Source organism: Struthio camelus, chromosome 5 (genome assembly GCF_040807025.1).
Source record: "Struthio camelus isolate bStrCam1 chromosome 5, bStrCam1.hap1, whole genome shotgun sequence".
In the NCBI taxonomy this organism is placed as follows: domain Eukaryota; kingdom Metazoa; phylum Chordata; class Aves; order Struthioniformes; family Struthionidae; genus Struthio; species Struthio camelus.
The window spans coordinates 32,899,450-32,921,424 of record NC_090946.1 but is presented as its reverse complement, the minus strand read 5'-3'; the positions used below and the strand labels follow the sequence as shown (position 1 = coordinate 32,921,424).

Sequence of the window (21,975 nt, the reverse complement as noted above, 5' to 3'; positions counted from 1 at the left end):
ATTCATGATAAACATCAGGTAAGCAAAGAGCCTGTTCTGATCTCAGTTACTCTGAGATGAAACATTTATGGCTAGTGTAAAAGTTCCAGCATAAAAACAGTGAAAATGAGCAGAAAACTAAAAAGATACACCTCATTTCTGCGTTCCTGCACTTCCACACACTGGAAAAACATCTGTAAAGCCTGCATCAGACTCAGCATTCTTTATACACTTTCCCAACCAGTACCTTAAGGGCAGCATTACTAGGACATCCCCTCAATACCTGTTAATCGCTTCCGTAAGGGTCTAGCTGAGAGTGCATGTTTTCCAGTCGTAGTCACACCTTGAAATTATGAGTAAAACTGCATCAGCATCCAGTTGCTACCTACCACTCTACTATGACAGGATAGGGATATCAAACTCAGGTATGAAGGCCACCAAAATTCCCTACTTGTCTCTAATCCTCTCGGTTTCAACAAACATTACAATTTCACATATTTTGACATCTTCCTGAACTGATCAAATGCAGATTTCAACACTAACGAGGTCTACAGGAATATCCAACCTCATGAAAAACGTCGCTTTGAATTCTAGCTCATGTTTTTTCCCCTTGGCAACTAACCACACAGAGACAGTCACTGACATCTCCTTATTTGCAAGGGAATGCCAGGAAGATTCAGATCAGGAAACTAGCCACAGAAATGCCAGAAGTGCCACAGAAATAACTATGTATCTTAGCAGTGATGCCAGAGGCCTTGGGAACAGAAGGTCAAAAACTAACACAAGCATTTCATTTGCTAAGCCACTAAAACAACTGTTCTAATGTTATGGTAAAACATCACCTATGATCATCAAGGGTAGAGCAGAGGTGGCAAATTCATTAAAAGCAAACATGGCGATGGAAACAATCAGCAGAAGTTGTTGCAGTCATCATAAAAGTGAGCAGGAAATTAGGCTCCTAAACACTAATGTTTGGGATGACGTCATTAGTATGTAACTCATTAAGGATTTCTTGGTGTCAGATAGTAGGCTTATAAATTGTATTCCAAGATCACTTACATCATGCAAAGGATATGCAGCACTGTAAACTCCATTGGCAAGCAGGCTGGTGATCCCTTGAAAAATAAAGACACGATAGTTATTCACAATCTCGAGGTTAGACAGTCTCACTTTATCCTCCTTCCTTGAGATTTCCCTCAAAATAACAGTCATTTGGTCAGATAATGATTTTTCTGCCATCTCATTCCTCTCCATGTACTTTCATTTTTAATCGTATAGGTTATTAAACATGACTCACTTCATGAAATGGAAAACTGCAGAGAGCAAGAGGAAGTCATATATATTTGAGAATCAAGAATTAGAAGCCAATGACTTGGAATTAGTCATTATAATAGATTACATTTTCTGAAAAGTCAGTTTGATTTAAGGGCAAGCCTGCAGATTTGAAAGTGTGTAGCAGAAGGCTCGATCACAAGAAGAATATGGCTGGAATTGATGGCATACGGGAACACACATACAAACTCATCATACACACAAAGTTTTGAATTAAGATTTCAGATTGATTAGAGAAATTGTAGGGAAAGCCTTTGCAGAGACCTTGGCGTAATACTTACCATATTTACCACATTTTCGTCTTTTATTTAAAAGTGTAGTTTCCTTCTTTCTTCCCTCTCCTTTCCCTGTTTACACATCCGTTTATTAGTTACATGCATGAGCCTGAAAGCAGCAAATGCTTCATCTACAAAATGTTTGTGGCATAAGGGACTCTATGGAGTTTTGCCTTCTCAGGTCTGGTATCACTCCTTATCCTTCGGGACCAAGTAAGGGAAGTGAAGGTGGACCAGGAGAAGTCACGTGTCCAGTTGGGTGAGCACAACGCATGAGGGGCCCTTTGAAATCTCAGCTTGCTGCAGAAATCCCAAAGGTTTCTGGGCTGGACCTAAACCTCGGAGGGCTGCAGTACGCAACTTCTCGAATAACGTCCTGTTACAACTGTTGGCACCAACACAGCTATTGCCAGTAACGGGGTATTACCCACATCTCAATGTGCCGCGTTACCTATGAAGATATATTTGGTGATTCTGCCTACCAGCCTTGGGTACTGAATCTGGGCTATTTCAGGCCAGTTAGCACAAAGTCAAGTAGCTCTATCTGAGCAAAGCTAAGCTGATTAACATCAAAAAAAAAAAAAATCTGGCCACTGGCACTGTGGAGAATTTAAAAGAAAACCAAAACAATGTGCTACAGTGTGCTTCATGTTGCCTGTTAGTTCATTGCTAACAACAGGATGGGACTAGATTTGAAAGAACAGTGAGTATGAACCAGGAAACAGGTCACTGTAGGTTCAGAAGACATTTTTGATTATTTCTGAAGGGAGGATTTTCAAATGCACTAACATTTTCAAGATAGTAAGCACCTGCTGGAGGAATTGCTCCAGCAATGCTCTGAATCTTGCAGTATCGTTATTTCTAAAACTCCTGCTCAAGATTATACAGCACTATGAATTGCCTGCAAATGTTTCCACATGTCGGACAGAATCAACTGGTGAGCAGATAAATTAATTTTATAGGGCTGTGCTACCAAAGAGCTACTCAACACCCTTCTACATATCAGTCTTAAAAGATTAAGATATATTCACTTTTTCACAAATTTGCAAAATAAATAACAAAGACTGTAGCGTTCACTGTGCAGCTGCCTTTTTCCTGCTGGACAGAAATGTTGCAGCATTATCTGTGTTTGCTCAAATCTGTTTGAAACCTTTGTTGGGTTGTAACCCAGCGTTCCTGTGCTGGAACACAAAGGACCCAGTTGAGTTATGCTGACTATACCCATTCCTTTAGTCTCTGCCCTATTCAGTAGACCTCTGTTTCCCATTTCTGGACCAAAAAAAGAAAGCGAGTTACCAACTCCAAGGCAGTAATTCAAATTGAGCTCTACAACCCTTCCCTTTTAGGGGTGCAAATGCATAATTTCCAATTAAAATGATCCAGCACCAAACTCAAAACAGGGTCCTGAAAATCACAAACGAATCTGAATTTCCCAGGCTACAGGAAACAGTGCTTCTGTTAATACTGGCTGAACACCAAGTAAATTTAGTGTATATAAGGACTCAACAATTGTACATTGTATGTTGTTACTTTAACAGAAAAGTCAAAGCATGGAAGTCACTTTTGGCACAATTATTCTTCTATTATTTGACGGATTTCTAAGCAGCTTATGGGTCAATATTGAACAGAACTACCTGTAATTCAAGTTTTCATTGTTTTATTTAACTGCTTGTAGGTAAATAAACAGTTTAACAGATCCCAAGTTATCAAATATTTTCTTTCATGTTCATGCATTTTTCTCATCCACACTGGCTTCCATTGGTTGTCTGTTGTTAAGATTGGCCACAAGGAAATTCAGCCCTCCACCTTATATAATTTGGTTTACTGTTAACTGTTTGTTAACTTTGGTGCCAGAACCAACTATATACCTATAACAACTCATAACATGCTTAAAATAAACTGTAAAACAGACGAATAGGAAAAGTGGCTAGTGATTCTTTCAGGCGACCTGATCTGCAATTCATGTTTTTCCTTATTACGAAGTTAGTTGTTAGAACCCAAGGCCTAAGGCTGAAATCCTACAGCTACGGGCCATGGCAGTACAAACTTCACATCCACTGACCTGCAACAATGGTTTTGAGGGCCAACAGATCAGTCAAATTTCAATGACACCTCAGTCCCTGGCTGTTTTACTGGGTTAGTCACAGTTCAATATACAATGGCATTTTGGACAGTCATCTATTAAGACTCCCTCACTCAACTGATTGAAAAACCACCCTGTGATTAAAATTTTAGGACACTAGTGAAGAGACTGGACCAACCTACATGCTTTCATCTCAGTTACTGAAATCCATGGTAATGCTCTCATCCATTTCAGCGAGTGTAAAACTGAAACAATGCAAAGCACGTATTTTCCGCTTCCTCTGGCATATCTTACTGTTTTATATTATCTCCAAGTCCTGGTGTAAAAGACCTACTTACCACCTGCAGGGGCTATGCTCACTTACCATTTAATTTAGAGTTGAATCCGCATTCACATTTGAAAAAAAAAATCCAATTAGCTACATTAATTAGATTAAATTTTGAAATAAAGCAATTATATCCATGTACATCAAATTAGAGAGCAGGGAAAAACCCTAAACTCCACAGCCAGCTACAACTTGTAACTATTTTCAATACCTGAAATGATACCAATCTTAAACATAAATAAAGTGCCTTACCCATGCTATATTTTGCTTTGGTACATGTTGTTCTTTTCAGTATTTCATAAACCTATACAATAAAACAAGAGAAAGGAAAGGGTTACTTCAGATACTGCCAGCGAAAAGCAAAATCCTTCTGTGTGCAGCTCAAATATAAGTATTGGCAAAACCAGGATGTTGAGGAAGTCATCATTCTTTAATAAAAGCCACAGCATTCGGGAGAGCAGAGTTTAAAGATTTTCATACGCAGTATCTGTACAAGAGAGAAAGGCCGAACTAAACAACCAGTTACCAAGACACTTGATTGTCATTTGTTTGAGGGAAACAGGATTACATTTAACCATTCAATTCATAGAAATACTATTTCACTCCTGTTAGACAAGACATCAATCAAAGACCAGAAACATGTTTCCAGCCGGATCAGATCCGGCATTTGGCTGTAAACAGTGCACCAGGCTCGCCTCTGATGGTGCAAGTTGGCTTCGCTCCACTAACTTCAACAGAGCTAAGCACATCTCACTGCCAGTGGTTCAGACCCATAATGTTTATGCGTATCTCTGAGTATGCAGCAGTTTATCAGAAACTGGACTAAATAAAACAAGCTGACCTTAAAATCTCTTAGTTTGCATGATCTTGGTGGCAACACAGATGCGTTTATCTTATGATTTATTTTGTTTATTGTGAAATAACCTTTGTACATTTTATCACACCGCTTGAAAGGTTAAACTTTCACCCTGTGCTGCTCTGCTGAAGAGATGTGCTTTTAGGCAACGCCGCGCTGCGCCAGCCTGGGGTCGTGGTGGGAGCAGAAGGAAACCGGAGGTGTTCGGTGTGAGCGAATGCACATCCTGCCCTTTTCCTCATCTGTCCGGAGACTCGGAGAACGGTTCCCTTGGGATGCTTATTAACCTGTGTGCTTACTCGGCCTGCCACATACACACATTTGCCACTTTGGACCAGGTGGGCAAGGAATGGATGAGAGACGCCTCTCGCCTCTCCAGCCAGGTGGCAACTCAGCTACGGGCCAGCGGCACAGCGGGAAGCGACCAGGGCCTGCTAGGCAATCCCCGTGGTTCATCTGCCTCACAGCTTGCCTCGTGTTATGTTTTACCTGGAGTGAGTTAAAGGGCTGTCACAGAGATATTTTCAGTTATATAAAATATATTTTTTTTTTAATAAGTAAAAGCTCTTTGGCTTAGGTTCCATTCAACAGACTCACAGGGAGTGACTAGATTCCTGTTCATTCTGCAGTAAGCGGAAGGGTAAATATTTGCACTGTGACTGAAAAATACATATTGGAAAGGCAGAAGAAAACTGTAAGAAACCAGAACAGAAAGAAAAATGCACACAGAAAAAAAATTTGCGCGAGAAACACTCAATATGCCTTTTATTACTAGGTTACCTGCAGGGATTTCCAACAAAGCAACACACTATCTATTACTGTTATGTGTCACTGTTTCTTCAGTGGTTAAAAAAAAAAAAAAAATTAAAAAATCCTTCATCTCCCTCCTTCCCTCTGCTCTTAGCTCCAGTGTTTCTGTCCCGTGTCCGGTTAGTCTGGGTGGCTCACCCTTTTGTCCTTTGGTGCCGTTTTGTCTTGCTGACTTTCTCAGACAGCTTGTTCTCATGGATTTTAACTCTTCACTTCCTCTCTTAGGTTTCTTATCAGTACATTAGTACTCCTTCAAGTTTTTTAAACTATATTTCTAGGTGTGTAAGAGAAAGTCTGCAAACAAAAGCAATTTTTTTCAATCTCAAATGAAATGGTTTTGTGCAAATAAATCACTTCAATGTTTGTCTTTTTCCTTCCATTTCTATGCTGCTGAATCTGCCTAGCTTGGTCAAATTCCCCTCGCTGTGATAATCTGCATTCAAGCCAAAAGCTGCACTTCAAATGACAGGGGAACTACATCACGGTGGCCCGTACGTTGAAGCTTCAAAGGAGGAAAAAGAAGCTAGAAATCTTGCATCTGTTATCACTGAAGCAATAAGAGGCAGCCATAACGCGATACAAGTTCTTCTCAAAACCACTTAGCGTCCGAAAGAATAAAGTTAAATATTCAGACGGCGACTCGCTCACAGTCACCTTCCTACGCACTGATCACCAGCAGACCAATGGGCCAAAGAGTCCATAACTGACTTTGCAATAGTGTTGCAGCAAGTACTCTGCTCGGCATAATCCCGTCCACCTGCCCCGGACGTCACATGAGCTTTCTTTACAGCTACTCCCTCAGCGGCTAGAGGGGAGAGCAAACCTTATCTCCCCTTCTATTTTGTGTTCTGTAAGTCACAAGAAAGTATTCAAACACAGTCTGTGATACAACGTTGCCTAACAGATATATAAATAGCCAACCAGAACAAGCTGCAGTTTTCTGTCCTTGCTGGGTTTGCTTAATGTAAATTTTGACGTTAACACATAAACCCCAATACATTTAACATCAGTCTCTAACTCAAACTGGCATAAAAATTAAGTACTATTCTCTGTTAATACCCGGCTGTTTCATTGCACTTTTTGTTGGGAGATTTCAGAACACTTTATAAGAACAGCAATGTCTTGGTTACCCCTTTGCAACTATACACAGAGGTCTACAGTTGCTTTTCCAGTTAGCTACTGGCAGACCCAGCGGCAGAATCTGAATCTACTCCTTTCTAGTGATATCTCTAGTAGGAAACTATGTCCCAGGTCAACTGTGAACTAGAAAGAGGATCTAAATTATTTTACAAAAGGGGGCAAGCTGTTTGTATCAAATGCGATTCATCATATAAGCTAGAGCTGGAAATGCTTTCTTAGCATTTAAATAATTGATGTCATAGGCAATTCCTGGCATTTGGTAAAGAAAGACAAACTTGTAATGGGCTTGTGCTAAAGCTGGCAAAGGGGCTATTAACATCATGATTAAGACACTATCCACCATAAATTATTTATACACAGTACTTACTATAGTGCTTCTAGTTTTGCTGTCAAAGAAGGAATCTCTGTCAGACAAATCAAATCTGTTAAAAGATTAGAAGGAAGCTCATTAGGTTAAAAAATGCCAGTAATTTCCTGCTCTTGTTGACCTCTTCAATATTTTCATTTCTCCTGGGGATCCTTCACTGTTAACATTAAAGAGTACCTTGTAGAAACCTCATTAAAAAGAAAGTCCATCCCAACTCTCATATTTTAAAGAGGCTGCTTATCTGTTTCATTGGTTTCATATATTTAGGTTTTTCTGTACAAAAGAGGCTGTTGATGCTCATTTTAGTTGAACTCCTCCTGCTGCTGGCCTAGAATTTCTCATAACTTCTCACCTGGGCTGCACCTGCAGCCCTGTGAGGCCACTCTGTCCTCCCTCGCTCAGTAATACACAGGGGGCCTCACCGAAAACAGCCAGCACTGGAACCGGTGTAAGGCACGTCCTAGCCTAAGCTAAGGATCATCATGTGGGCTTTCTGTAAGCCAACAGGCTGTTTTGCTGTAGGAACATCCCACATGCAAAAAATATATAGACACATTTGACATATTCTTAGGTTTGCAGGAAATGTCACGTGCATTGTCACTGGTCCCTCTAAGATGTACCTAATACACAACTCCATTAGTGTTCTGTGTCCCTTAATTAAAAAAAAAAAGAACATATGTACAGTGAAGAAATCCTGCCTTAGGACTGTTAACTGTTCCAGCTGGCACATACATAAACACAGTCTTCAAAGCTTCTCCTCTGGGATGCTATCCAAGGAAGAGCAGCAGCAAAGCAATCCAGGGCAGGTGAAACTCTGGCTAAGCCCCACCTTAGGATTTTGTCTTACACCCACATTTACAGCTGTTCTATTGCTCTGATCATTGAAACCAATGACAAAGCTACCACTGACTTTATACCACATAAAAAAGAAGCGCTGGTTTGCAGTATATGTCTAGGTGAGTGCTCATCCAAGATGAATGAGATTATTCTTAAATTTATCAACCCATGCCTCTGCCTACAAGTTTTATTGAGAAATTTATTTTATGCCAGAAAATTCCACTGTAAACCACATTATGTTATTAATTTTGTTTTGCAGCCTAAAAGTATATCTGTATTCTTATACAGTATGTAATATATACCATACTATACCATAACGGTCTCTAAAATCCACACAGATTTCCCAGAGTGGCTCTACAAAGCCTCATTCCCCAACAGTGAGCAAAAAAAAAAAAAAAATTACTGCAAAATGGAAGAAATCTTCTTTATAGTAATCTTTAGCAAAGTGTTGGCTTTCATTTTTCTTTACCTCTTCGTGCCTCTGTTGATATCAGAAAGGCTAGGACCTGTTGACATGAATATTTACATGAGGCTTAGACTTACAAGTGTTGTTTCTCTCTGGAGAACGGGTAGGAGAGGCGTTTCATTGTCTGCGGTTTGTGTTCTGCTACTTTTGGTTGGATGGGTTCTGTTATTTTTTGAATTACAGAATTAATCTTCTTCAGAAGACCATGGGTCTGGTTGATCTCATACATCTGAGTAGGTAAAAACAAACAGAAAAAACAGTAAAACTTTAAAGTTACCCATAAGAGACTGAGCTGTAAGGAATAAAACATCAATTAAATAAATACAACAAAGTAATGAGAAGTGTAGCTTACCTTTTTGAAAACATTCAGAAACACAAAGATGGATTGAAAAAGTCAAACTGAGGCAAACACAAGAAGTCTATTTATTCTCTCAGAGCCAAGGCCTGGCCCTTGTTCAATTCCAACTAATTAGCTTGGGGTGCTCCACAGAGACAAACTCTGTATTTGCTCCTGAGACACCGACTCCTCTAGCATTTAGTGTCTTCTGGGACAAATGCAGCTACAGAAACACCCCACACAAAACAAGAAAAGTAGTTGCCTCTCCATGGTGTATTAGGGGCTTTCAGGTGAATATTGTGTAGGTTTCAAGAGTTTCACCCCTTATGGGGGAAAATTAATGACGCGTACTACGGTTCCCCAAAGGAACTGTAGCATCTTGCATATCTTTCAACAACAGTGAAGACACTAAGTCTACTGCAGTTCTGCAGTGCTACAACAAGTACCAAAGACACAGGAATTGTGACAGCAGGTCACAGAAGAAAATTATAAGCTTCTCAGTCTGAGCAACAGCATTTATCTTCAGCTCGCAGGCAGGGGTCCCACAATGGGGAGATAACTCAACAAAGGGCTTTAGGTCTGAGCTGACTCTCACAGACACCACTGGGTTCATGTCTCACTTCTCCTGGGCTACGCACAAAGGTCCTGCAGCCTCTTTGACAACCAGCCAAAAAGCCCACCCTAACTGTTCTTCAGTGGCAAAACAGCTTTGCTAACTGCATGAGCACAACAGGCCTTTTTGATTTACTTTAATTACACTTCTGATTAAAATTGGTGATAAGTGAAGTAATAATGGACATTGATACAAAATCCAAACCAAAAGCATGGTTTTAGTTTTGTAATAAATGACATTGGGCTTTGAGACTGTCTCTTGTTCCATTATAGACTTCTCTCTGTAGTCTGGGACATGCACTTAGTACATCATTAAATATTAATCCATCTCTAAGCTATGCTCACTGAACAGGTAGCTATCTATCACAGATGATTGAGAATTTAGCCTCTGATGAAAATATACTACAGTTTCTTTAATGATATTTCAAATATTCTGAAAGGTAATTTATTTTGTGGTAGTTTAGTTCTAATTCCTGCATACATGACTAACGATGTACATGAATAGTCCTCTAAACCCAGTGCACACAAAGTATTACTCTTACATTCGTTTCCAGAGGTCTAGCCTTACGGGTGAGAAAAACGTTCTCCAAAATGCACCTGTAAAACTCATCAGCAGTTGCAGCCTTTTCTTTTCAAATGTGTTGAGGGGATGAAGCATTATACAAAATCATTGCATCATGCACAGACAGTGCAGGAGCCAAGAATTCTTGATGTCCATTCTTCCCTCTAGTTATTTTTTTCTGTCGTGCTAATTTAGTGCCTCCACCTCATTTTCTCTTTAAATACAAGAGGAATACTGACCGTGCCAGATCATCTGTGAAGATTAGTTAACTATTTTAAAAATGCTTGGGGGAAGAAAAGTCTACATTTGTTAGGTGCACAAAGATAAGCGTACATTTGAACTCTGCTTTCCAGAGGGGGGAAAAAAAAAAAGAGATGGAAAAAAAAAAAAAGGAAAATCAGTACTTACCTTTTTTGTAGGCATCTTGAGCTTAAGAAATTCTGCCTCTCGACACAACACATTCCACGGTGCATGTATTTTTACAAATCCAACCCCATGGATTTTAGTCTTAAAAAAAAGGAAGAGAAAAAATGACAATGCTACTAATAAGAGAAAATTAAATACTTCCTCCCCCTTGTGTTATAACTGTATTTAAGGAACAAATGGTCTATTGCAGACAATGCTATCAATCTCATTTGTTTGAAACAACTAGTTTCTAACAACAGGACAATCACTGAAAACCTCTCTCATGCTGAGCCGCTATAAAATGCTCCCATCACAAATACCGTTCTCTTCCAAAACAATTATCACAAGGTTAAACAGAGAAGATAAAAATTGTTTGGGAAACAGAGACTAATGTCTATGGACACACATATAGACTCAGCCAGTTAAATGTGAATCACAGGCATACAGCCAAATGCCATGATTTCTTGAGTGCTTCGTAATTAATGGAGTTGAGAAAGTCCCTACTGCTTCCAAAGTTGCCCATATCTTGAAGGGTCAGAACTGCAGTAAAAGAGAAGAAAAGATGCTTCATATGCAGATGGGAATATCTATGTGAAAACATTATGCATTTTAATTGGGAAAATTAGTAGGAAGAATTTTTTAAAAAAATTAATGATAATATTAACAGTACGCTTGGATCCTACGACTTATCTGAGCTCTGCTCCAGACGCATGGGTCTGGGCTTTTGCTGCCAGTGCTCTCCAATATACCTGTACTTGTTTGCCAGTCCTGTGGGAGTAATCGTTTCAAAGACAATGGATAAATGATATCAAACTAACAGGCATTCAGCAAACAGAATAGTAAGAAACTTTAATGAAACTTTCCAGTCATGCTGTTCTACAAATTCAGGCAGTTATAATAACTGGTTTTCAGATACCAGTACTCTGCACCTTCTTTCTAGAAATCCATTACTCAGAGGCCATAAATAACTGCCAGCCCTCAAATATGGCACAGCTTCAAAACCATTTCGGAATTTACTTCATCAAAGAGTTTAAGTGACTTAGTAAACATCATCTGTTTAAGAAATATTTGCTCTTTTTGCAATGAGTAAGGCCTCCAATGCAATTTGATGGCATGCCTCTCAAGCTCATCTGATTGCAGATTTTTTCCCTACGCTGACATGCTGGACAAGGAAGCTGATGCAAATCCCCAGGGCTTTGGTCTCCATACATTTCTGATCTGTTTTGATATCTACTATTGAAAGGACAGTGTTCCCTAGGACAGGTGTTTATGGTGTCCTGGCATGAACTCAGAGGCCTTCTGCATCATTTGAAATCGTATTGCTTGGCACAAGCGGGGACCTCCTATCTTGTAAATATTTTTAAATCTCTGTGACTTAGCACAAGAGGGTTTCCGATTTCCTACAGCAATTTAAGTTGGACAGAAAGCAGTTCTTATTTACACCTGGGGACAAGAAATACAAGTTTTTTACATTGTACCATTGGCTTTATCTATAATTTGTAAATAATAGGTAAGAGACATATTTATTATTTTTTTAAACACTCCGACCACAGATCTAGATGTTTAGCCTCAACTTGTAGATCCTGTTTAAAAAAACTAACAGAAATGTTTATCCCCTCTCACAATAATTTCAAGCATAATGGTTTAATCACTTAATTGTAATAGCGTCCTTTGAAATTAATATGGCTGTGGCTATTTCTACTAATCACACACTGGCAGGACTTCACACACCATTTTTTGTATAGCCTAATAGTCTTTTAATAGCCCCCACTGTTTTCGGGGTTCAAGTGAAAAGAGTTATAGACTGTATTGATGGTATCTAAGAATGCAGAAACAAATTGTAACACAGATCCATGCTAGATCCATACTAGAGCATTTACTAAAACCTCCTGAACAGATTTCATTCTCTTGAAGGCTATACTGAGGTATAAAAATTTCAGTGCCTTTATCAGACTTTTTTGTCAGTAGAGTTAGAATTACCGGTGGACCCGAACGACAGCATACTGCAAACTGACCAAACTTAGATTAGCGTTTAGAGCAGTTTAAGTCTCACTGCCAGATACAGTAAAATGTCAACAACCTGTGTTGCAATACTGGATGTGCCACAGCCTGCTACAGCCAAGCAGATTCCCAAGTGAGAAACCTCACCCTGCTGGGGCATTACCAACATTGGGCCTATTCCTGTGAAGCGAATTTCATCGAGTGCAAGGACAACTCTGCAAGCCTGAAAGCAAATCCTGGCAGTGTTGAGCCTGTGCAACCTTGGTTAGAATCAGGTTCACAGGAACCTGCTCAGCATCTCCCAGGATTTGGCCATCAGTTATCTCCCCTCTCTTTAACTGCTGGAAATGGTTCATTACATCCTCATCTCGTTCCAGTTCCAGACCAGCCTCCATGAGGTTTCCTTCGTACTCCTCCCGGCGAAACCTCTTGTCGTCCTCGTGGTAGTCCACGTGAGGCTCGTTTTCCACCATCTCCAGATGCACTCCTTTCCCAGGAAGCGGCTGATCCTGCTTGGTGCCTCGGGCACTTGAATCATTGTGATGAATTCGCCTTGTGAGCGTCCTCCCTGCCGAAGACTTCTTGTAATGATAAACTAGGATGTAATCCACTTTTCTCTTGCCATCTCTAAAGTAGAGTCCATATTTGCAGTCCGCATCTGGATTTCTGGATAGAGAATTTAATAACTAGAAGCCAGGGAACGGGTGGAAAGAAGGAAGGGGGAAGAAGAATAATTAGTGCACATGCTGACAGACACCAAACAAACCATGTATTTCTATTAAGTACTCCTTCTTGCCGTGAGCACACAATGACCCATCTCCAAACAGCCAGCATACAGGAGGAGCCCCCATGTGCTAGTCACTCAAAACAATTTTGCAAGTTAACACCTGCAATTTTGCTGATTAGCCACCTGGGATTTTATTGGCCAGAAATAAATAGATAGAATGACAGGGATTTAATCTAATTACCAGCATGCTAGTTCATAAGTCAGCTACTTGGTGGATTTGGTATCCTCCTTTGTGGATTAATCACCACTAAGATCAGCTGTCCTTTTCCACCTATGACATCTGTGTTTCAGTTCTGACGAATAGATTAATATCATGTGCAAGCATTTCTCACTTCTCTTATCTATAGCTGCAAGTTTGTATCATCTGAGAAAGATATCATCTTAGATACAGATTGAAGGGAGCCAGCTGCTCATGAAGCACAGCCAAAAACACAAATGGGCTGTAGCCAGGGAAGGGGATTCATTGCTTACTGAGTTCATCGCTTTCTTCCCCTCTTATAAAACCCACCTCTCTTTGCAATCTCATGGTGGCAAAAGCTTTATTCCATTTTGCTGTGTAAATTTGCTCTGCAGTATTGCAAGATGCAAGAAATGTAAGGCTTAAAACATAACTTCACTTTCAAGTATTTATCTGAAAACTACACAGGACAACCATAGAAACATACAAAAATATCAACGAATATTGATTTCTGCCTTCAAAACCACTTTTCATTCACAATTCCTAATTCTATCCTTGAAGATGCATGGACTGTTTTTAGAGTGCAAATTGACTACTAACTTGCATTTGTTTTTACAATAAACACTTATCACAGCAGTAACCTTTCAGAGATCAGAGACGTTATCTGGCTTTTAATTTCACAGAAGAATTTTAAGCCTCTATATAGGGAAAAGGACTCTGGCTCCAAATAATAGCAGTTGGCTACCAGTTGCAAATCATACCGGTCAAAATCCATTTGGGATCTTCTGCTCCTTTCATAACTAAAGCTGTGAATGTAGGTTATTTGCAAACAGCTGTCACTAAGCCCAATTTTTAAAACCCAGATGAAAAGAGTAACCTATGATCTTCCAGTACAGCATATCAGACCCAACATGCCTGAAACTTCATCAAAACAGCATCCCCAGAGCTTATAAAAATAATAAGAAAAGGTGATGTGTGATAAACGAGAAGTCATATTTTTCCAGACTAACAGTCGCTGTGCCCTCTCCACCTGATTCCACAGAAGAGCATCCCATACCCGTACGCCCACAGGAGTCTTGGTGCCAGGGGGCAGGTTCCACTTGCAATATCATCCTAACGTTACGCAAACCTGATGCACTTCTCTAAGTGCTGCTTAGAGGAGGACATGTCCCTGTCACCACAACTATAAATCAATGCCTTTAAAGGACAGTTTATTCTGCCATTTTGCTTAATTATATATATATGGCTGAACCTCAGGCAATTTTTACTCAGGCAACATTCACTTCAGACAACAAATCCTGCTGGATTTTTCTTCAAGCAACAAATCCTAGCTTTCCGGATTTGAAAGGAGAGGTGGAAGCACACTACAGAAGGAATCAGACCAGCGCAATCAGGTGAGAGCACAGGGATAACATGGTTTAAGGGAAGATGTCATTTACTTCTGGAAAGCGCAATAAACACTATTCCACTGCTTGACTCCAGATGAGAGGAGAAGCTGCAGAAGTGGCCACAATAAGGATTGCTCTGCTGTGCAAAATGGTCCCAGGTCCCACACTTGCACCAGTGCCAAAAATTTCTGTACAGGGGGCTCTAGGTTTAGGAGGGTGTTTCTGCTCCCTTCCCTGCCACATCACTGTGAGAAAGGATGACGGAGAGCAACCAGCCCGAGATGCCAGTCAGTGGGCAGAGCAAGAGCAGCAGCTGCCACGGCAGAGACACCTGAGCATCCGTCATTCTCAAACCTGACTCAATATGTCGGCAGCGGGACTCTAGGTCCCATCTCTTCAGTCCCTCTTGTCCCCTGGATCTCACCTTAGTCCCATACCTGCCTTCACTGTCCCTCACTCTCTCTTTTTTCTTCAGGATCCTGGCCCTCTTTTCCATTTAGCCTATGCCCTCTGCTCCAAATATATAGATACATAATAAAATAATGGAACAAATACAGTATTTGCTGCCAACACAGGGTTCAATCTTTACACAATCCCCTCTTTCCTGTGCTCCACGTCTATCCTATTTATCCATGAAAACACTACGTTCAAAGCAGACAAACATACATACAAGGCACAGACTCCTTGTATTTCTGCCATAGCCAGACATTCCCATTTAATTCTTATGCATTACTATAATACAGAAGATACTAATATTTCTTCCTTTCTGATTGCTTCATGATGAATGGCAAGCACCTGCGAATTCAGAAATATTTTTAAAGCAAGTGGACAGCTTCCCGGTGGCAGGCAACTCAGTTGCGCAATTTTTTATAGAAGCAAAATATTAGAAAATAGAAATTAACTGGATTTTCAGGATATGAAGCTTCTTCAAAATGAATAGTCGCTGTAAACAAGATATGGGAATGCTGGAATTTTTTTTTAAGATAATTAACTGCCTTTAATTTAAAGAGATGTGTGGATCTTATTAATTAATTAAACATCAATTTCTGAAAGACTGGACTCAACTGATAGATGTTTTGGTAAATGCAGGAAGATAAAACAGGTAAACAAATCAGATCCCAAGCACTTCCTATCCTCATTGGCTTGCCTTCAGGAGGGACAGTCAGCACCAATTAGTAAGTCTGTTCTGGAGAGTAATAAATAACAGAAGCAGACAGGACTGAAGATGGCTCTTGAAGATTACAGCAATAAGTTTGCCAGATGTTTATAACTGTTCAGGGAGATTAGGAGAGATCAGTACATTCTGGCCACAACTTTTCTTGTCCTCGAGCACTCTTTTGATAGAGGCTGAAAAAAGCAGCATTGAAAATGTTTAGTTTCTTGGTTTCTTTGAGCCACTACCACCAGAAGTAGGTAGGTTACACTACAGAGTCTGGGCGAGAGTCTTTGCAGTTCTTTGAACTTTCCTGTTGAAAAGCTGACCCTCATAGGGACTCACTGAGTATTTAGCAGAGAAAAATTAGGAAATTGTGGATACTAAAGATATAGTCTCAATAAATCTATTAATATATGAGAATAGCTATGTCCCACAGCTGAAGAGGTACAGATGACGAGTCCAAAGAAGCCTGTCAGTCCTGTTTGAAATAAATAATGGTGAGGTTTTTAAGGATGTGGTATTAATGTTGAAAGGTACTCATGAGCCACATCCTTTCTTACAGTGCTGCTGCACTGAAATATATAGAGATGCATTGACTTAGACTATATAAGCCCACTGTCTCACTGATTGCAAATGAAAGACACAGAAAGGACATTTTAGTTTTAAAATAGGAAGAGGGGCATTTGTGTTCTAATGGCATTATTCCTCTCTACTCAATCCTAATTAAGCACCAGTTTCCATGATGAAGAAAGTATTGCCTTTCTGCTACATATTTCCTCAGCAAGATCTGTTATATAGCCCACTCCACCTCAATTCTTTCACCTAAATAAATGCATTTTTATGTGCTTATGATCATAACCAACTCCTTATCATGTTGGCATTCATGTCACTGACTTTCCTTAAAATTCCTGTTAAGGTGTTTAACCAAGGCACAATTAATAACAGTGAAAATCTATCCGTGGAAAGAAAAAAAAAATCTCTATTGTATGCTTCAGACTATTCGTTTAATGTTACCTGTGTTAACAATAGCTTTTGCAAGAAATTTTAGACATGTGGGCTCTACTCTGTATGGACAAAGAGATTTAAAGGCTACCACAGTCTTAGTGCCAGACTACTTAATCTGAGAATAATCAACCCCTTTTAGGCTACAGGTTAAACAAGAGCCCTTGGTTTCCTTCTTCAGTCCCTATGTGAAGCAGTAAAACCCACTAAATCAGCATGTAGGGTGGCAGGTGACAGTCCTCCTCACTTCCTCTGAAATAGGAAGGGAGAGGATCTCAGAGAGTCCTAGGAGTAGAAGCAAATAGACATAAGGTATGGAGCAAAGTGCAGTACATCAGCTATTACACATTTGGTAAGTCCTTTACTCACTGTACTTTCATGCTGGACATATCCGATATCCTCAATAGCTCGGATGTTGATAATGTGGATCCCCTTCTCCTCGGTGGGTAGACAGGAATATTTTTCGTTCACCCTCATTCCGGTCTTGTTTGGAGCCTCGCTGAGATCTTCTGGCAGAAATTCCACCCCATGAAACTCACTGTCTGTGTCTGCAAAGCAAAGGAGTAGTTTCATCAGGACACTTTAATCCCAACACTTGCTCCTCCCAAAGGCACCCAAGCTGAAACATATCCTGTTCCTGCCTTTGTCTGCCAATGAGCCTTCACGCAACGCTCCCACCCCTCGTCTGCACCACCCTTCTCCACTTTCCCTCCTGCCACCAAAGGGAGCCCACAACCCTTTTTACCGCTACCTAGTTCCCCTCTGGATGTGCGCTTAGTTAACAGCTTTTCTACAACGCACAATCTCAGGATTTATCTAATTAATCATCTCTTTTAGCCTCATAAAGATTTGAATATATTTCTTTGTAAAAGAGTGGAAAAAAGAAAAATAGTCAGAGAATTAGCAGGTGAACACAGGCAGCGTAATGCTTTCCCATTTTATAGCAGGCATTTGCTCCTTCAGCAAGCAACTTCACTTGTTCATGCTGGAAAACTAAATACTGTGATTCTCTTCAAGCGCATATGTATTGCATATGATGTACTGAACCACTGTATGTGATTCTACTTCCTATACAAGTAGCCTTTTGAAAATCAGAGGTTATTTTCCTCCTTCTTGACCTGCCAGACACCCTTAGTGTTTGCACTTCCAGTTCAATAAGTATGCAGATAGGTTAAAGGATTTCATGTAAAAATTTCACTGCAGAGTGAGCAGTCGGATGACTGATGAAACCAAACCATTGTTTGCACGTATGCATTTACACACCCCCGTATGAGGCAAAGCTTTCTAACATTTGGTTCATTTTGTCACTGAAGTAAAACGCTACAGCATAATGCCTTTTTTAAAAATCACTCAGAATATAACTAAAACAGAATTTGCTCTGAAGAGTGAAGATAAAGCAAGAATTTCACAATTTAGCCTTGAATGGATATTAAATGCATAAAAACAACAAACAAAAACATGCAGACTCTTAATAGCAGCTAGACTAGAACAGTTTGTTGCCCCAGCTAGTTCAAGACTCAGTCTCTGGAGCAAATGATCAGGAGGATTGAACAAATTACACGTAATGTACCTGGTCCTTGGACAGAGCTAGCCCATCAGGAAAACTCTTCCCTCCTAGCCAGAGCAGCTGCTAAGCTTATGCTGAGGTGAGCACAGGTATCAGCTATGTCAGCCTAAGTGAATGTTACTCCTCTTCACTAAGCTACTCTTCTGGATTTGGTTAAACTTCAGCAATGATATGGAGAGGGGAAACAGGAAAAATCTCATTCCTGAGCAAATTTTGCAGATGACATGACACCGAGGTGAATGGCTGATATGCTAGAAGGCAAGGCTGCCACTCAGAGGGATCTCCACAGGCTGGAGAAACAGGCTGAGAGCAGCCTCATGAAGCACAGAGTCAACAGCAAAGTCCTGCACTTGGGATGGACTAACCTCATGCATCAGTATATGGACTGTTATGCAAGTTTATAGGCACTGACTGGATAGAAAGCAGAATGGCAGGAAAGGACTTGAGGGTCCTGGGGACCAGTTGAAAGGGAGTGATGAAGTGTTGAGTGGTGAAAGATAACTGCACAATGGGCTGCATCAGTAAGAGCAAAGCCAGTAGGTCCAGGGAAGTAATCTTCCCCTCTATTTCGCACTTGTCAGACCACAACTGCAGTGCTGTGCCCAGTTTTCAGCACTCCAGCACAAGATAGACATTGACAAACCCACGCAAGTCCAGTGGAGGGCCACCAAGATGGTTAGGGGGCTAGAGAGCATGATGAGAAGCTGAGAGAACTGGGCTTATGCAGCCCAAAGAGAAGGCAAACAGTGGGATCCAGCTCTGCCTTCTGCTACCTAATGAGCTGTTATGGAGAAGACAGAGCCCCATTCTTCTCATAGGTGCACAGCAAAATGATGAGAGGCAATGAACAAACTCTGCAGAAATTATGACTAGATATTAAAAAAAAAAAATCTTCAACAGTGAGGGTGATTACACAATGGCAGAAGTGCCTACAGGAGATCCCTGGAGACGAACCCAACTGGATGTGGTCCCGAGCAATCTGACCCACTTTAAAGGTGGAGGTTTGGCTCAGAGGGCGCTGCACAAATCTGCAGCCCAGGTTCTTGGTGCCACACGCAGGAGTTTCTTGAGCTTATCAGAGATCTCAGACTATTACTACGCTTCTTCGGAATGAGGAAGTGCCACAAGTTTGTGGATCCTCACTTCAGTTCCTGTATTTGCGAAACGTGCCACCCTAAGCTACTTTCCACATGCTCCACGCTTTTCCTCAGAAGTCTGAGGCATGATTTCTGGGCTCCCTTGGAGTGTCAGTGCTCAAAAATCTGATACCTTTAGCCCACATGAACTTCCTGTGTAACTTTATAAACTTAGCAAATCGCTGCTGTACCAGGCACGGAATTTTAACCTCCTCCTCCTCCTTCATCTCCTGCCCAATTAAGACCACCACCTTTGCATAAAATCTGGCCTGCAACTGTCCTTGCATATTACATGCACACAGCATGTAATGCCCACATCTCTGCAGATCCGTGTCTGCCACCAAAATTCTCAGACAGTTATTTCATAACTGATGCCACGCTTGTGATCTTGGGGCAAGATCCTCAAACTCAATAAATCACTCGAATAACAACTTCTAATAGTTAAAGAACCTTTTTATGTGGAAAGGTAGAGATGTAACCAAAAACCAGCTGTTGAATGGGAAGATCACCTTAGGAACAATCAGCATGTTTGTAGCATTTACACCCTGCTTCTCCCAACATACACATGCATACACACACTCCCAACACATGGAAATTGATACATGTGTGATCAGCTGGAGAATCCTATGTATTAAAGCTTTTATTCTCTAGCTGTGAAACACTCATATAATCATATAGCAACTTCGGAACTTCTATACTTCTTACATATAACAACCTAAGTCTGGATTTGGAAGAACGCCTAAAACAACTTTCTAGTAATGATAGCCGAAGTGCTGTAAGTCTTCTCTCCCTTCCCCTCCTCTCACACATGCATCAAATAAAACCCTAGTTACTTTCCTGGATTATGAAGGATATTAGAAGACAAGCACTGATCACTAACTTTATGAATCTGATAATTTTTAATACCTCATAATGGGCCTTTGAACTGAAAAGCGCTAGTTTAGAAATTACAATTAGGATGTAAAATGTTTCAGTACAGAAAAACACATGCTCAAATGAGTACAAAAGAGCTCCGTGTGCCCTGGAGTTGCACTTCTGAACAGCATTTGTGAAGTCTACAGTACAGAGCAAGGAGATCTGTTCAAATGATTCAGCGCTATTGTGCAAGCTCAAACAATCACCCATCTGCAAGTATATATTTACATCTCTGTTTACACGTCAGTATCCTGGCAATATCTGGAAGAACAAATATATAAGGTAGGCAATGAATCATAAAACTTTGGCTTCTTATGACTACTGGAAAAGACGTGAAATGTGAGAGCTTTATTGATACAGTCTTAATTACAACAAGTTTGAAGTAATTTCTCTACTTAGTATTAAATCCTGACATCATCTTTAAGCAAAGCAATCCAAACCACTTTGGTAATTACATACACACAGAGATTATAACTAGTTCACATGTGCTGATTTGGCAGAGAAGGTAAGGGCATTCTGGTGCAGAACACAAAACATCTTTCTTTGGTACAGAACAGAATATTTTAAAGACTTTAAAAATGTAAAACTGTATTTTGTGTTAATCATTTACAAAAGGAGAATAGTTTAATCTCAAAACAATTCATATTCAGACTTATGTCAAGTTAGCAGACATAATTTGAAGAGCACAAAGAGCATCTTAACGTCCTACTTCAGCTACAGACATGTCCTAATCCTAATTGCTGGGAGCTGAAAGAGGAGGAGCACTGTGAAAACTGCTAGCTCTGTTGCCTTCTAACTATAAAATCCTTTAGCTAACCTACTCTTTTCTATTTGCTTACCAGAAAACACTATGACAAAGACTTAGAGAGGTGTTTGAGCTATTTCAACATGGCCCTGTAACCAGTCAGCTGTTTCCCCTCCATATTCACAACTGACGTTGTTCAGAAACCCATAGATTTCAAGACAGCAGAAGTTCTCAATATTCACGGAAGGTAGGCTCAGACCTACCCAATCCTTCCATGCTTTCTTATGTATTGCTTTGTTATTTTCTGACATTTGGTATGAATCTCAAAAAACCCAACAAGCTTGCATTATATAACAAAATACTTTAAAGTATTCCTTGCCTGTCTTGAAGCACACAAATTCTATGTCAGTGCAGAACGCACGTGGCTAAACAGCATTTGATACTGATTTCAATAGTGTTGGTGAAGTAGGCTTGAGAAAGTATTTGGCTAATGTCATACGTGAATAACTTCCACCTTCCTTCACTCAGGCATTGTCGGGTAATTCCAGTACCTATTAACAACCCTGTATTTTTCACAGCTAGTAGAGAAGGACAGGCTCTTAAACAGCCCTTACGCTTAGGAATAGCTCCATAGGGTAACAGATTACACATACATGTTGATAGCAGTCCCTTTTCTGGTAGGAGCAAGGTAACTCGGGAGAGCAAGAAGATGAT

The 21,975-nt window shown here is 40.3% G+C and overlaps 1 protein-coding gene across 4 annotated transcripts in view; it reads right to left on the bottom strand.

The window, feature by feature from the left end:
• Positions 1–21,975, bottom strand: part of ANO1 (anoctamin 1) — a 90,218-nt gene that overhangs the window by 34,405 nt on the left and 33,838 nt on the right. For 3 of the 4 annotated variants that reach the window (XM_068945411.1, XM_068945415.1, XM_068945412.1), the window contains exons 2-9: positions 17,268–17,446; positions 12,747–13,073; positions 10,390–10,488; positions 8,548–8,699; positions 7,168–7,222; positions 4,247–4,298; positions 1,593–1,658; positions 1,039–1,094 (exon numbers count right to left, since the gene is read on the bottom strand). In XM_068945411.1, coding sequence (XP_068801512.1) covers positions 1,039–1,094; positions 1,593–1,658; positions 4,247–4,298; positions 7,168–7,222; positions 8,548–8,699; positions 10,390–10,488; positions 12,747–13,073; positions 17,268–17,446 — 986 coding nt within the window. The remainder of the gene's footprint in view (positions 1–1,038; positions 1,095–1,592; positions 1,659–4,246; positions 4,299–7,167; positions 7,223–8,547; positions 8,700–10,389; positions 10,489–12,746; positions 13,074–17,267; positions 17,447–21,975) is intronic. The other variant, XM_068945413.1, reaches the window with a different exon arrangement.